The sequence below is a fragment of the Plectropomus leopardus genome, chromosome 2 (genome assembly GCF_026936395.1).
Source record: "Plectropomus leopardus strain MGB_pleo_1.0 chromosome 2, ASM2693639v1, whole genome shotgun sequence".
Taxonomy (NCBI): domain Eukaryota; kingdom Metazoa; phylum Chordata; class Actinopteri; order Perciformes; family Serranidae; genus Plectropomus; species Plectropomus leopardus.
In genome coordinates, this window is record NC_142177.1 from 36,589,319 (window position 1) to 36,605,527 (window position 16,209).

At 37.4% G+C, this 16,209-nt stretch overlaps 1 protein-coding gene across 9 annotated transcripts in view; it reads left to right on the forward strand.

Moving 5' to 3' along the window:
* Nucleotides 1–4,824: 4,824 nt before the first annotated feature.
* The window catches only part of slmapa (sarcolemma associated protein a), an 81,144-nt gene continuing 69,759 nt past the window's right edge, over nt 4,825–16,209 (forward strand). For 7 of the 9 annotated variants that reach the window (XM_088070009.1, XM_088069974.1, XM_088069957.1 and 4 more), the window contains exon 1: nt 4,825–6,585. In XM_088070009.1, coding sequence (XP_087926135.1) covers nt 6,388–6,585 — 198 coding nt within the window. In that variant the 5' untranslated portion in view covers nt 4,825–6,387. The remainder of the gene's footprint in view (nt 6,586–16,209) is intronic. The other 2 variants (XM_088069961.1, XM_088070006.1) reach the window with 2 other exon arrangements.

A 16,209-nucleotide genomic window follows, 5' to 3' on the forward strand; every position in this document is an offset into this window, starting at 1 on the left:
CATTAAAAAAGACAAAATCAAACCGCTCCTTCCGTGAAAAACTATTCAGAAACAGTTTATAACTATTCAGCATTGTTCTCACACTAAGAATGACCTGACCTTGAAGATTTGTAATTGATATCTTTAAAGACTTAACATAAACTTAGTAATGATGGTGGAATTTGTTTTATTCATAAGTTTCACATATAGCATTTTAAAAAAGGTGCGTTTGCGTTTGTTGTGTCTGGGAGGATGTTGATCAACACGTGAAACTCCTGCCTAATTAAAAAAAAAAGATAACAACAACAACAACAACTACAACAACAACAACAACAACAACAATAATAATAATATGGGTCTATTTTATATTTTTTTTGTGTCGTGTAATATACCCGGCAGGTTCTTTTGTTATTGTATACTATCCCCTGTGTGCTAAATCTGAATTACATTCTTTTGTTTAATTAACAATTTTTGTTTTTTAAAGTATAGTGTGCTAGTTTCACCAGGAAATGAAAAGAGAGAGAAAAGTTAATAATGAGAAACCTAAAAAGATTCAAGATAAATTAAAGTTATCAGATTGCAAAGCATTTGTTTTAATTTTACAGTAAATACTACAAGACAAAAAGTTAAACTTTTGATTTTCTAATTCAAATAAAATAACTTTATTGATCGATCTGTAAATGGGGAAAGTCGGTTGCTGAAGCAGCGCAATAAGTACAGATTAATACATTACATCAAAGAATAAATAAGAAGAGTTATACAAAACACTAAATAAAGATAGAATAAAAAGAGAAAATTGTTCATATGAAGACAAAAAAAATTGCAACATAAGTGAGACAGTAGTGTGATTAATGACAGCAGAGTCACCAGTCAGCAGGTTTAAGTTAACATTACTTAACATCAAACAGTGTTTATCTCTATTATATAAACATGTATTATAGATAAGAAAAAAATATTATAGATGGCAAAATATTATATAATATTATTTGTAAATAAATTATGATACAGTATGGGGTATGATATGAGATGTAATTTATGGTGAAAGGTAGTATAACACTATATATAGTATAGTGCAGAAGGACAGAGCAGAATGGAATAGAATTTTTTTTTTAAAGTATGAAAACCATATAATATGGGTATAAAATAAATATAGTACAATATAATACAATATAATACATATAGTACAATATATTCAGCAAAAAAACAAAAAAGAAAAAAGACAAGTCAAACAATTATAAGACAGTAGGTTACATTATTGAGTTTTTAAGTCAACATTGTAGATTAAATTAAATTAGGATTTGTTTATCATATTCAGCGAGAAGCACTGGAAAATGCTAACAAGTGGAGTTTTTGTCCAACTACTAAGAAACAGAAACCAGAATTGATGAGAAATTGTAAAACCTTTACTGACATGTGCTGCACTTTTTAAGTGATGTTATTTTGAAATTTATATTCATTGTAAAGTCCCTCATCTTTCCTCACTGACCTTTTGGGCCAAAATAATTAAATGAATTACTTCTTCAATTACAGGCAGACCCTCGAGTCAGTAAATCAGCTTTATCTAAATCCTTTAATAGCTCCATCACCGAGCAAACAGATGGATGAAACAGAGTGGGGGTGCTCACAGAGGGACGGGGTGCATCGCCTCTTCACCCAGGTTGAGACTTAAATCCACCTCATTATAGGTAATCAGATTATCTTACAGTACACTAATGGAAAAAAATATAGCACTTACTAATACTAAACAATTTCTGCTTTTATATATTGATGTTTTGTTGTTTTTTTATACCCTGGTTCTGGGTAAACTTTATTTTATTTATGGTTGAAAAAAAAATAAACTTGAGCATTCAGTGTCAAAACAAATAAAATACATGCACATTTTAATGCATTTTTCACAAATAAGTAAGAAAGATAATATGTAAATGATGAATTAACATAAAATTCAGCAATAAATATGTTGATAAAAGAGAAAACAATTCCACATCAAGGTCTATATAACATCTAATATAACAACATAACACAATGGTTCATTGCATTTTGGAAATGTAAAATGCAAATTAACTGAATTAATAATAGTAATAATACACTCAAAATCAATGTAACAAAATGCTTCACATGGAGCTGAAGTTGATGATTAAACAATAGGCACGCAAAATAAAGCAAACCACAGCATTTATTATTGCACATATTTGCTCTACTGTGAACTTTTGCACAATATTTTTGCACGTCCTGCACCAAAATGCACAGTTTTGTTATTGTGAAACAACTATATTGTACATATTTGTTATGTCATAGCACATCTTATGTTAGATATATCGCATATATAGTTTTTATATAGAACTTATATAGTACTTTTCCTTATTTTTTATTCCTCTTAATATATTTATTGTATAATGCAACAAAAATCCAGAGCACTCATTGTAAGTAAAAACACTTTGTGATACATCTTATTGTGATTCTGATCTAAAAATGTGTCTTGATAAAGTATTTAATGATATTTGTGGTGTAGTGATGTGTTGTTACCAGCACACAGCCTCTATAACTGGACACTGTGATGTATAAAGGGGCTAAGAAGATAAACAGTAAGATGCGGTTAAATCTTAAATAATAGTCAGACCGTTGGTGCAGTGACAGCTGGTCCCCTGCTCGCCCTGCAGGAGGGCTGGGCATCGCTGCAGGGACTATAGGACCAGAATCTATACCATGACCCTGACATGACCATCACCTGGACCAGGACCAGGAAAACTGCAAGACTTGTGATCCTGACACAAAGGGAGCCGACCAACACCCTGAGGCTGTCATGGTTGATGTTGGCAGTCTGTGTTAGTCTCAGTCCTTGTCCCGTCCTTCACTCTGGTATATTTGGAACAGACTGATAATCAGTCTGATCCCCTGCGTCGACCCTCAGGCCTCTCAGATTTGCACAGACCTACTGAAGGAGTACACTCATATGTACAACCTCAGATGTTAAATTTGGCGCATACATTGTGATTATATATCACACCAAAAATCTGCGACACATGGATGTTAATAATACAGAAGCGACATCACAAAAAAGAGGGAATATAGTAGATTTAAAAAAGATTTGAAAGAAAAAGAGAAACAAGAGAAACTGTGTTTTGCCCACTTCTTTAACCCTTTAAGACCTGGCTCAAAATCAGTTTTCTTGTGTTGCATTCAGATGCCTTTCACAAGTATTATAATTACAGAAAAAAAGAAGTTAGCACTCTTAGGATCTTTTTTTTATTCTTTTTTTGGCTTTTTTTCTTGCTCACAAGGGGAACTCACATTTTGAACTTTGGTTCACATATGCCATAAAAGCTTATTTAAATTAATTCTGATTTTCTTTTCTTGTTTTATCTCCTCTTAAGTAATGATTGAATTCAACAGTCATGAGCAGCAGTGATGTCTTTGGATGTTTTATCCTTCCTAAACTTCCCTACTGTCTCATCCAGCATTGATTTGGTCTCAGCTGTCAGTTCACCAGAACACAGCAGGACGTTTCTGGAGCCATAAGCAGAATTTGATCTCCTCACACGCCCCCTCTCCCACCCACCCTGCTGTCCCACACCGTAAATCAAGTCACCTGGACAAACTTTATGATGAAACAGTGAAATACTGTCATTTGGTGTACTTATTTATATACTGTATGTTGGAAGGTTACAGAGGTATGCAAATGAAAAAGTTCTGTCTGTAATACAAACATCATGTGTTTTAAATGTAGAACATGTTAAAGGTATATATATATATATATATATATATATATATAGTTACACTCATGCTGTTAAGTGCAAAAAAATGTGCCATTAAAACCCATTCAAACTGCAATTTTTTATCTGCATTGTATTATTTCTGCATGTCATTCTGGGCTTTTGCATTGGAATTTGCAACTTCTACTGTTTTCCACCTGATGACATCATTTTTAAATTTATTTATGTATTTATTTATCCTACTTGGCATATGGAGAAAATACATGCTATTTCCACTAGGTGCAACGTCACAATCAATGTTGCTGCAAATCACTGACATATCCCAGGCTGTGATATTAAAAAAAAAAACAAACTACTTTACTAAACTGAATATAATTCATTTTTTGTGTGTTTTTTTCATGTAAAAACATAGTGATATCATGACAAAAAAAGGCATTTAAAGGCTTAAAATTCTGAATGATTTAATATTTATGATTAGGACTGGTTAAAAAGTAAACTCAATAAAAGTAGAAAATAATATTAATGAATGATATTTATTAAAGCTTGACTTTGAAAAGTGCATTTTGCGTGCAGAGCAGTGTGAGTGTGAGTATTTGACATGTTGCTGCCAATCACTGACATATTCTAGGCTGTGATTTAAAAAAAATCTACTCAGCATGTAGTATACTGAAAGTAATGTAGAGCAAAATGAATGTGAGTTTTTGACACTGCCCAAAAAATAATGTATAAATATGAATGTTGCTGCTAATCATTGGCTGTGATAATAAAAATATATACTTAGCATGTTGTATATTGAAAGTAATTCTTTTTTATGTGTTTTTCCTCTAAAAACATAGTGACTTCATGAGAAAAAGTGTAATTTAAATGGTTATAAATAATGTTTATTTGATATATATATATATAATTAGGACTGATATTGGTTAAAAAATAACTAAATTAATGTAGAAAACAATATAAATGTATAATATTTTTTAAAGCTTGAGTTTGAAAAATGCATTTTGTGCATATGTGTGTGCGTGATATTAAAGATACGGGTTAAATACATATATTTAAGGTGAGATTCAGACTCGGTTTATGGAGTTAACTGCTGTAATGAGCTGAGCGGTGAGTGGAGTTGAAGTGACTCGGGCCGTGAACGCACCCCGCCTGTCTGCTCTCTAGTTACAGTATGGCGGCTGGGACTTGCGGAGGAGGACAACTTCTTCTAGATTCCTTCCAGAAAACTGAAGGAAGGCGACGGCTTTAACTCAAACTCGCCTCGGCAAACGCCGCCGGGACTAAGACAGACGACGGCAGCGGAACTTGTGGCTTCACGGAGGTTTTTTCCGGGAAGATAATCGGGCTGGTGTGATGCGTGAGGACCCGCAGTCAGAAGAAACTCCCCTGATTTTTCCGCGTCTGACTGTCAGTTAGCCCGGCTAGCTGCTCGGTAGCTCTCCACCTCCATGCTAACGTTCGCTTGCGGGGCTCCGTAGTGCCCAAAAGGCGGGCTGGCTTGCTGCTTTTATTTTGCTCCAGGAGACAGGGATGGCATTTCGCCTCCACCCGGTAAGCGAACTGGTTGAGCGGGGTGGGGAGAAAACATTTGAGGACCTGGCTGATAAGTTTGTCATTAGCCTAGCCTAGCCTAGCTTTGCTGGTACAACGCCAGAAAACGTTGGCCGAGAGTTAGCGCTCTGCCTGGCCACTAGCGAGCTAGCCAATTAGCATTTTAGTTGCACAAGAAGACCTGCTAATCCCCCGTTCATCCCGGTTGAGTGTTATGAAGCCTGTGCACTAATTCAGACCAAGAGTGGAACCGCTTTAGTTGGCCTAATCGATTAATGTTAATAACTCAGGGGTGTTTTTTCAGTCTTGCTAGGTGTCGTTAGCTACCTTTATAGGTGTTGTGTGGAGGGAGTGGTAACGTTAGGTAGCTAGCTAAGGTTCCCTGTATCAGGGCAACAATCAGATTATGACTGTAAATCAAGAATAGATTACAGATAACGCATGTATTTAACGCCAAACGTGTGTAAACCGACTAGCGTGTTGCACATTGGGGTGTGTGCCCGTTGTTAGCTTTCTGCAAGTCAAGACTAAACACTGCAAGAAAGCGCGCAATAACATTGTTAACTGTTCGTGATATACATTAGATATTTACTTTTCTGGATTGTTAACTCAATCAGTAATAGTCACAGGTGTGAGCTTGTTGCTATCTTGGGGGGGGGGACTAACCATCCAGACTGGTGGCTGACTGGCTTCCCTCGCCTGCACCAGTGCCGGAATAGTTTGATGGACGTGGGAGGCTGTTTTCCAGGCTGTCAGTGCTATACTCAGTCATGTATGTCTTGACACATGGCACCCTGGTCTGTACATAGTGCCTGCTGTCAGATATAGGTATGTAGCTTTGGTGGACAGTCAGTGAGGGGAATGTCTTGTCTTTTTTATACCTGTTGGTTTGTTTTTTATTTTCGTTTGTTTCAAACACAGGAGAGTCTTGTTGATTCCAAGTGGGAAAGCGGTGCAGCTTGGGCTGTGCACAGTGGACAATGTTTATTAGCTAGTGCCTAGGAGCCTTAGAGGACTTACAGTTCTGCCTAAATTTAGGCCACAGATATTGTAGATTATTCATTGGGGATTGCAACAGAAGACTGCCACTCTGGATCAAGAAAACCTGTCCCTTGTCTCTGGTTGGAGTAACACTCTTAAGCCAAAATCAATGCCTTCAGCGCTGGCTGTGTTCGCCTGCCGACCCAACTCGCACCCATTCCAGGAGCGGCATGTGTACCTGGATGAGCCAGTCAAGATCGGCAGGTCAGTGGCTCGGTGTCGGCCGGCCCAGAACAACGCCACCTTCGACTGCAAGGTGCTGTCCAGGAATCATGCCCTGGTTTGGTTCGACCACAAGACCGGCAAGGTAAGAGAAGATGATGACATTTAATATTGTATTTTCCCCGCAGGACGGCCTTTTGTCTGACATTTCAGAAGAATCTGGTGTAAATCCTCACATACTATCCAAATATATTTTTTATTTTGATCAAAAGTCATACTTGAATAGTTGAGACACCACCATCTGTAATTTTCCAATAGTCTCACTGGCTACGGTTACATGCACACCAATATTCTCCCATTATTCCAAATATGACATTTTTTCTGATATATTATTAGATTATTCTGATTTTGATGTGGGTCATGTGAACAGTTGTTTTATAAATTTTGCTTTTTCCAATTAAGACATGTAGAGTGTGCTGGTATTATTCAGGTTTCAGGAGCATTATTTGGACATTTATCCAACCGATTTGGAATATGCGCCTGTTGTCTGTTTGTGGTCGGCTGTGTGCATTGTTATTGATATGTTGCAAACAGTCTGCAAGGCTGTGATACAGATGCATACAGTAAAGTACCTCATTTCTGGTTGCAAGAAGTAACACACCTACTTCGAAACTTTATGAAAATCTTGGATATCAGCAGGTTTTTCGATATGCACAAATATCGCAGCATTGACCTTTTCAAGAAAAAGCTCCAGCTGTTCTTTTCCATATTTTGACATGACAAATAACATGTTAGGGCATGTTAATTGGAGTATGCATGGCTGCATGTAAACGGGAGTGTTAGTGGAATATTCATTTTCATTTGACATGTGAAAAGCTTTGTAGGAATTCTGTATTTTTTAGAATAAGGGCAAAATCTGAAATATTTTGTGCCTGTAAACATACTCACTGACCGTATCTTCACAGATGACCACTTCAAAATGATTTCAGTCATATTTATATAGCCACAAGCACAAATGTGCTCTTTTTTTTTTTTTACATAATACCCTGAGGCAAGATCCTCTCCCGACTGTGAACTCTGCTCAGGCCTGAACAGATTCAGTTTGTTTAAGGGTGCGTTCACATCACAGGGAAACCTCAAACTCTGGAGCGTTTCCTCCTGTTGACGTATCCAACCCCGTACTTGGAGGGTAACACATAATCCCAATTGAGCACAGGAAATGTTCCCAAAACTCAAGGGATTAGGGGTAGAAAGACACAGATGCTTTTCGTCATGCTAGGAAAGCTGGGGGGAAAAAAGCAGAGCAAAACAAAGTCTGGATCGATTCTAGATTTGTATTCCAATCTCTGCAAACATATCTGTCATACTTGAAGATGGTCTACAGAAACACTGTCCACTTGACAAGCAAACTGATAGACTCCTGTGTGCAAACTCTGTGCGAATGCGCAGTATGAACCAGAATGACTGAAATACAACAAATACTCGACCCCTCTTAACTATGTCAAGGTAAACTGGAACTTTCCATACCTGGAGCCTTTCAGAACCTGTTTAGGTTATGATCCTGGCTGATGTTTTCTGTTGTCACTTGACTTCAGCAACCCTGAAAGTTAGTGTGTATGTCATAGTATATAGGAGCTAAAGTCAATGTGTAGTGTGGTAAGGCTCTTTTATTGCACATTACACAAAAAATATGGCACATTTTATGTTGGACAATTAGCTTCAATTAGTTTCAAATACAGGTTTGTTTAACCATTTTATTTTACAAATAACTTAAAAATAGAGTAGCCTTTTTTGGGAAATCAGGCAAAAAATGTTTCTCTAAAGCTGTTTCTTTTGGATTGAAGACAGCTGTAACATGAAAGGGAGAGAGAGAGGGAATGGAAAAATACAGCAAAGGGCCAAAGCCAGAATCGAACCAGAATCGAACCTACGGCTGTTGCAGTGAGGACGCAGCCTCTGTACATGGGGCACCCGCTCTACCAACTGAGCAACTGGCCGCCTCAACAGGCAAAATCTTAAGGTCACTCCTAACAAGCTCTTAAGAAGATAAAACAATAAAACCAAAATATATCAAAGAGAAAGTTGGTTATTTTTGGTTCATAAATTACTAAAACTATTAATTTACTTTGAAAATAGTTGATCAATTTTCTGTAAATCCAATAATTGTCTCTCTTTATCTCATTTCTATCATTAGGAAAAGTGAGTGAGTGTTGAAGATGAAACTGTTTTTTCTTGTTGGTATTTCTTATGCATACGAATAAATAAAACAAAAAGTGTCAGTAAACAGCTGCAGAGTTTATTTTCCAGACAGGGCTAAACTTAGTCCTAGACTAAACAATATTTAACACAGATATCCATTGAGGAATGCGTTCAATAATCAATTTAGTACTAGACTTAATTCTTGTCTGTAATTTCTTTAAAATCCACAGATTTTAAATCTAAAGCAGATAGATCAGATCTGCATGTTGTAGCATCTGTCATTGTGTGGCCTCAGTGTGTGTGTAGTTTCTCTGTGGAACAGGTTGAACAGGCTGAGACAGCCACGGGATTATCCAACTATGTGGCATGCAGGGACTTTGAAATACCCTGTGTGTGTGTGTGTGTGTGTGTGTGTGTGTGTGTGTGTGTGTGTGTGTGTGTGTGTGTGTGTGTGTGTGTGTGTGTGTGTGTGCGCGCACAGCAGAAGCTATTTATACTGACACCAGTAGCGTCATCCTTTCCTCTCTTCAGGGATAAATGCACACAAAGATTGACCAGCATACACTGATTTTATCGGCACTAAGGATTCTATTATCACCTGAGGCCATGCTGGTACTTTTGTGTACTTTGTATAATGAACCTGGTCACGGACTGATTCTGAATTACTTGCAGTGCTGAGGGCTGGTGATAAAAGAAAGACTTTGCAAGAGTTGAGCCATTACACAATAGGAACTTTATTACCCCAAATTCAGGAGGACCATCTTCTGTAACACCTGTTTTTGGATAAAGTTTTTTGTAAAAGGTAAAAGCCATATTTAACATCTTTTAAATTCATGGTCACATAAGGGTTTCCCACACATTCACTTATTCGTGATTTTGTATTTTTGGAACTGGACCGTTCACCTCTTTGCAGCAGCTGCTGCTCTCATCTATCATTTTAATCGGCTCTGATTGGATGGACAGATCAATCATCACCACCACAAACTCCTTAAACTGCTGCTGAAGAAATAAAACACTTAAGTTCCACTTGTGCTGTGTTCAAGTTCCCGAAAAAACTACTGAATTTAGAGAATGAGAGGCTGGTACTGGTACTGGTACACATACATTCTAATTCTGTGTGACACACTGCACATGTAAAGCAATGTTATGCAACTTGTAAGTGACCGGCGCTTTGGGTTGATGCTTTGGTCCGACCAAACCCGTCAGTATTTGACGACCTGGGCCTGAGACTCTATAATCTACCAAAAGTGGCATAATGTTGTTTTGAATGAGGATAAAGTAAATCTGAGATTCCTGTTACTGAGGGGTTAAAGACTTGGTGTGTAGGATTTAGGGGCATCTAGCAGTCAGATTCCAGATTGCGTGCAACTGAAACTTCTCTTGTGTGCCAAGCGTGTAGGAGAACTACGGAGACTGATGTGGTAACACAGTTGGCCCTGTCTAGAGCCAGTTTTTTGGTTTGTCCATTCTGGACAACTGTAGAAGCAACATGGCAGCATCAGATAGAACAGCCTATTTTGGGGTAATGAAAACACAACAGTTCTTCTGGTGATTTTACACCAATGAAAACATAGTCATAAATATTATATTCCATTTCTGCCAATATATCAGCCTAAATTATACACACTGGATCTTTAAGTTGCCAAACAGGAAGTTTACGTGCATGTCATTCCCACATTAATATTTTGTTGTATTTAATCACACTTAATGATAGTTAAGTAAAGGTAGAATGAATCATTAAAAAAATAACAAAATGATAACAATCACATTTCAACTGGAGATGAAAAAATAAGAACATTACTATATGGAAACATGCAATTAAATCAGGTCTGTAACCTTTTAAATGTTTTCAGTTTGCTTGGAAAGATTGTTAGTTGCTTAAATTTGAGCTGTGCTCCAATTACATACTAATCTAAATATGTCACTTATGTTGTCTTTTCTTTGCAGTAAGTCAGTGGGGAAGAAAAGTTGAACTTACTTAAATCATTTTTGTTTTTGGCAGCTTTTTGCTACATCATACATTAGACCAGAAATGTCAATCAAACTTTAGACTTTAGACATTTTTGATTTTTATCAGGTTTTTGATATATTACTTTCACAGATATGGATCGACTGTAAACTGGCAATGGCTCAGTATTCTCTTTCTTGCAAACTCTCACTCACAGAGGAATTAAGCAGCACAGACACCTGGCTTGCCTAACCATAATCTCATAACCGTAGGTTCCTCTTGTAGCAAGAATGTTGTCACATGAGTCTGCAGTTTGTTCAAAATGCAGCCGACAGTTTCACTTTGCTCGGATCTCGTGTTAAACAGTGTTGCTCTCACCTGGTTTATTCTGTGTTGTGACTGAGAGCGTGGTGATCTGAATACCATGCAGGGACCAAAATAAAAGACAAACACTAATTGTCAATGAACACTATAGTAACGTATGTTTACTGCAGATATTGACACTTTCTGATGGTTTCTGTCCTCAGCCGTTTTCACCTCCGTCTCGTCTTTCGGTGATAAGTGTGCGCTGGAGAGAAACAGGTGTGATCGGTCGCATCCTGTGATTGATGAACCAATCAGTTGGCTCAGTGATGCAGCAGATTGCTTTATTATTGATGTTATCATTCTGTACATCAGTGCAGGGGCTACTCCCACTGTAAGACTGGAAGAAATCCCACAAAGATCCCTTATTCTTAGATCACTGAGACATGCTCACTTCTCAGACTCCTCGGGAGCTGCTGCAGATAATGTTTTTTATGTTTGGTCAGCTTTATTGTGTTGCAGCCGGAGTGAAATGTGATTAAAGATTGAGACCTGTAACACTGTGATTACATGTTATGCACTGTAGCCTGCTGATTTCACGGCCCCCCTCTGGGACCGTTGCCTTGACACCGACTACTGTGAAGGAAGGATGAACTAATTGACACGAGCGCAGCTGGTGGGATGAATATCTGAAGGGCTCTTAGAGGGGATAATGAAGTGTGTTCTTATTCAGGCAGCAGCTATCATGGGAAGGTCAGATCAGACCCAGCTGCTTCTCTTTTAACCCTGGAGGTCCTGGGACCTCCGTCTGGGAACTACTTCGCTTCTTAGTCAGACAGTTAGATGAGATGTCAGTGTTGTGCCATTTATGGTCTCTTACTTCTTCCTTCCCCCGTGACTTTGAAACTGTCACCAGATTAAGATGTGATAATCGATGGTATACATAATAGTTTTTGTTGATAAGACTCCAGGACCTCAGCAGTTCCTGCAGACAAGAGTCCATCACTCCATACTTTTCATTTATAGTTCTTCTGTTTTATCATTACAGCTACATAAACTATATGTCAAGCCAAGTTAAAATTTGTTTACATTCCATGGAAACAAGATAAAACATGTGACCATGCTAATGGCCCAAAATGTTATATTCACGTTGTTTTTCACTGTCCTACGTTTGCATTAAACGTCTCAGTGTTCAGAAAGACAAAGATCTTTAGTGTTGCTAAATTTGTATTAAAACACTGCTGGAAGAAGCTCTGAACAAATGTACTCCTCCCTCCTGTTTGAGTAATGAAAACTGGAGTGAAAACTAACAGCTGTTTTAAGATAATTACTGTACTTATTAAATATATGAAACCATTAATATAAAATGTTTTTGAGCTGTTTTTAAAGATTTACTTTTCAGTAGGAATTGATGGAATTTGAGCTTAGATCCAAAGACAGAGTAGGGAAGTCAGAAAACACTGAGAGACAGGCTGGTTTTGTGCATCTATTGACAATAAATTTATTGATACATATTAAAAATTCAGGATATTTGAAATTGTTTCAGTACACCTTTCTACTTGGCCCAGCTCTGCTCTTTGCTCTCTCTTATTGTTAATATTTACTACGGATCTGCTGTTCTAAACTAACCAAGAAGCGAAAAGACGTTGTCATCTTGTAATCTTGTTATATTTATCTTTTAATTAAAGAAAAATACATTTTTATGCCCTCAATTTCCCCTTTTGATTCAAAAATGGTATTAAGTAGTTATATTTTTCAAGTTATTATTGCAGTTAGAAATTCCAGTATTGAGTCAACACAAGTATAGAAGGAAACCAGACACTAACTTTTTTACATTTTTAATTTTAAAGCTTTGGCTTCTTTCCTAAAGGAAAATAAAGGATTTAGGAAACATGCCTCTCAAAGGAAAGTGTTTCTATCAGTGCAGTAACTGCTGTAGTATTGAAATGTTTTATACAATACTTAACCCTAACAAGACATTTTTGATTTCGACGTATAATTGTGGGAAAACAACAGGGGGATTTAATAACACCAATAAAGCTGCAATCTATGCAGGTTTATGAGTTTCAAGGCTGTGAAGTTTTGCTTAACAATTCGCTGGCAGCACTCATAGGCACCTTTAATGGATCTGAGCCATCATTTATGTTTACATTGGTGCTTTTCCTGTAATAACCAGTTTGTTAACAAGGTAACGATTACTCTTATTGTCTCTCGCAGAAAAAAAACTGTATTTGATTGAGGGCATTTCTGCATAAAAAACACAAAAAATCTGATAGAATAGGAACTTTCATGCAAACAATTGTGAAATGCTCCCTAAGAGGCATCCTTCGTGCATCATGCATGAGATGGGGGAGTTGTGTAGCTGTCAGTAACTGTCATTGAACCAACCAGCCTGTCAGTAAGACCACTCCGAAACCCCTTAACAGCCTGTCAGTCACTCAGTCACTGTGTGTTTTGCTCAGGCAGATACGTAGCAGATTAAACCAGATTTATAACTCGCTGTGGAGATTTCTGTAATACAGCTCTATACTTACAGCTCTATACTTACAGTCATCCAGTCATTCATTCATCCATACAGTGAGTGCATACTCTGATTCCTAACACTTGTTTTGTCCTGGAGGACAATGCTCGTTGTAATGTCAGACCTATGAAGCCATGACACTGATCTGTTTCCACGCTGCAACCAGGGTTTAGCGAAAGTTACAAGAAAAAGTGAACAGAAAATATTCAAGATACTAGTCAAATTCTGGTTTGGTGAAGCATGAAACTGATGTGTTTGTTCACACTAGCAGGTTTACATATGATAGTTTAAAGGTAAAATGTATCGTTCTGCTTCCTGCTTCAGTAATACCTTGCAAGCGAGTGTACATTCTGCTGCATCAGTGTTGCAGCTCTGTGTGAAACGATGTTGGAGCTAAATTTGTCTTCTGTTGTCCTGCTTGTTTCCCTGCTGGCGTCCTACATGCCCAGTGCAATATTTTGCATCAGGGTCTGCGGCACTGTTCTGCCAGGCCAGCGTTACGTTTGGTCAGCCCTCGGTGGAGGATTTGGAGATGAGAAGTGAAAGGAATGCAGGGGAAATCCAGACTTTAATTATAGTATGAATGAATGGTCTGGGGAGCCTTATCAGCTTGAAGCTGCTTGGTTTGAACAGGTGTAAATACCAGGCAGCGAGTAGAAGCCTGTGCCGGGCTCCATGAAGGAAATATTCCTTCTGACAGTTGAAAAAAGAAACCATATCATTTTATATTTCTAGTATTTTTCAACCTTACTTAAGGGTCCCTGGTCAGTTTTGTTTTTTGCTTAGCTTTATTGCTGTTGCTCATTTCTGTTTTTAATCTGATCTTTATTAATTTGAATTAATTTGATAAATAGTTTGGCCATCAACAAGAACATCATCGGCTGTCTGCTTATACTGCGATGCAAGTGAAACTGTGGTTCAATCATACATTTATATTTTAGTTTAAGTTTTAAATTTCATCAAGGTAGCAAAACGTAAAAGCAGTGTAAAGGATGTTCACGTGATTCAAGCTAAATGGACATGAAATCCTGGAAAGTTAATCTTTCAACTCTTGGTCAGTTTTGCTACATTTGTCAAGTTTTATTTGAATTTCCAACTATTATTTGATCTTTCAGGGGAAAAGAATAAATATTGGATCTATAGTGATTTTTATTTACTTAAAATTCATTGTTTAAGAGCAACAGGCCATGGCTTGTACTCTTGTAGGATGGGAGTGTTTGTGAAATGTCACTTTGATCTATTGCATGCCCTGTTTCCCTGAGCAAAGTAGGTAAAATATAACTGCTTTACTGTAGAGTTGTCACAGCAAGAAGTATGAAGTAACCTTTATTTGTAAAGCACTTGGAGAACAGGGTTGCCACGAATTAAAGTAAATTATTATATTGTACACTATAATATAGAATTAGTCTACATGGATTGCTTTTAAAATAATTTGTGCAAATTATGTTTTGATTTTCAGACTCGATTTGTTGAAAGAATTACATTACTATAGCTGATAAGCAAACACGGCATCTTTTATAATCCTTAACCTTTCTTTAATTTCCCTCTCTCGTGTGTTTAACTGGTGTTGTAGGCTCTGGGGACAGGGATATATGGCTGTATCTGTTGTTCTGCAAAATGCTTACAAACATTTGAAACCCTTAGTGCTAAAAGTTATCATGTTAACATGCTAATGCTTGAATTTTGAAGGATTAATATTGTGATTTTGACATGTACTTCATTCAGGAAACACTTAAAAAGAATACCTTAATCAAGACATTTTCAATTTTTTTGTTCTTTGAACAATTTCTGTAATGTACTTTGCAGCCTTACTTATCTAGTAGCATGGCTTTATAATTGGGTGGTGTTGATTCAAGGTAGTAAAGTAAACAGATTTAAGGACGTGAATGGTGATTCATGCAGCTATTAGACCTGGGTGTTATAATATCCTCAACAGCAATTATTTTTCCAGGATGTTTCGTCATATAGATGCTCATCTGGTGTTTGCGGTGGGTGAAAGATTATGTTATTGCCAACGTAGTTGTTCAGTTATAATGAGAACACACACAGTCCCTACAGTAGATGAGTCATTAGTTTGCTGTAGCTCTCAGGTGGGGCTCTATAAGAGGTGTTACTGCATTGCATAACTCTTCAAAGGTTGAGCAGATCATCAGATGTTTTGAATCCACAATTCCTCTGTGAAATCCAGGACCATCACCTCCCATAAATCCCTCATACGTGGCTGCTCCCATTTATGAGGGGCTTTCCTTTCCATTATTGCTTCAATTATATGCTACGTCACCTTCTATTGGAAATAATGGTGGCTAGTGCGGTGGCTGCAATAGAAATAAACCTGCTAATATTTTAACATCCATTACCATGCTTCTTTGAACGTTATTGTGAAAGGAGAAGTCGCATAACATCGCTCAGTGGAAATGCAGTCATCTTGCAATTGTGTTTTATTGACATATCACAAATATCGCCAAATTTTTTGTGCAAATCTGTAATGGGAATCCACCTAGTTAAAGGGGGTAGTTTGTTTAGGAAATGTAATTCCATCCTAAATTGCTGCAAAACATACATTCTCACTTTGCTAACACCACTGTGGGACACAGGCCACATTCAGGGAGTTCATCTGTTAGTCAGGGCAGAGTTTTAATACTGCATCATTCACCATTCACAGGATCCAAATTTAGCCACTACTTAAGCGTCTTGTTTTAAATTGACTTTGCACACCAGTGGTGGCACGCCACCTACAGCTGCCCATAACTGTGTCGCAATTCTTTGATTAACCATTGCTATTAATCGCTACTACTGTT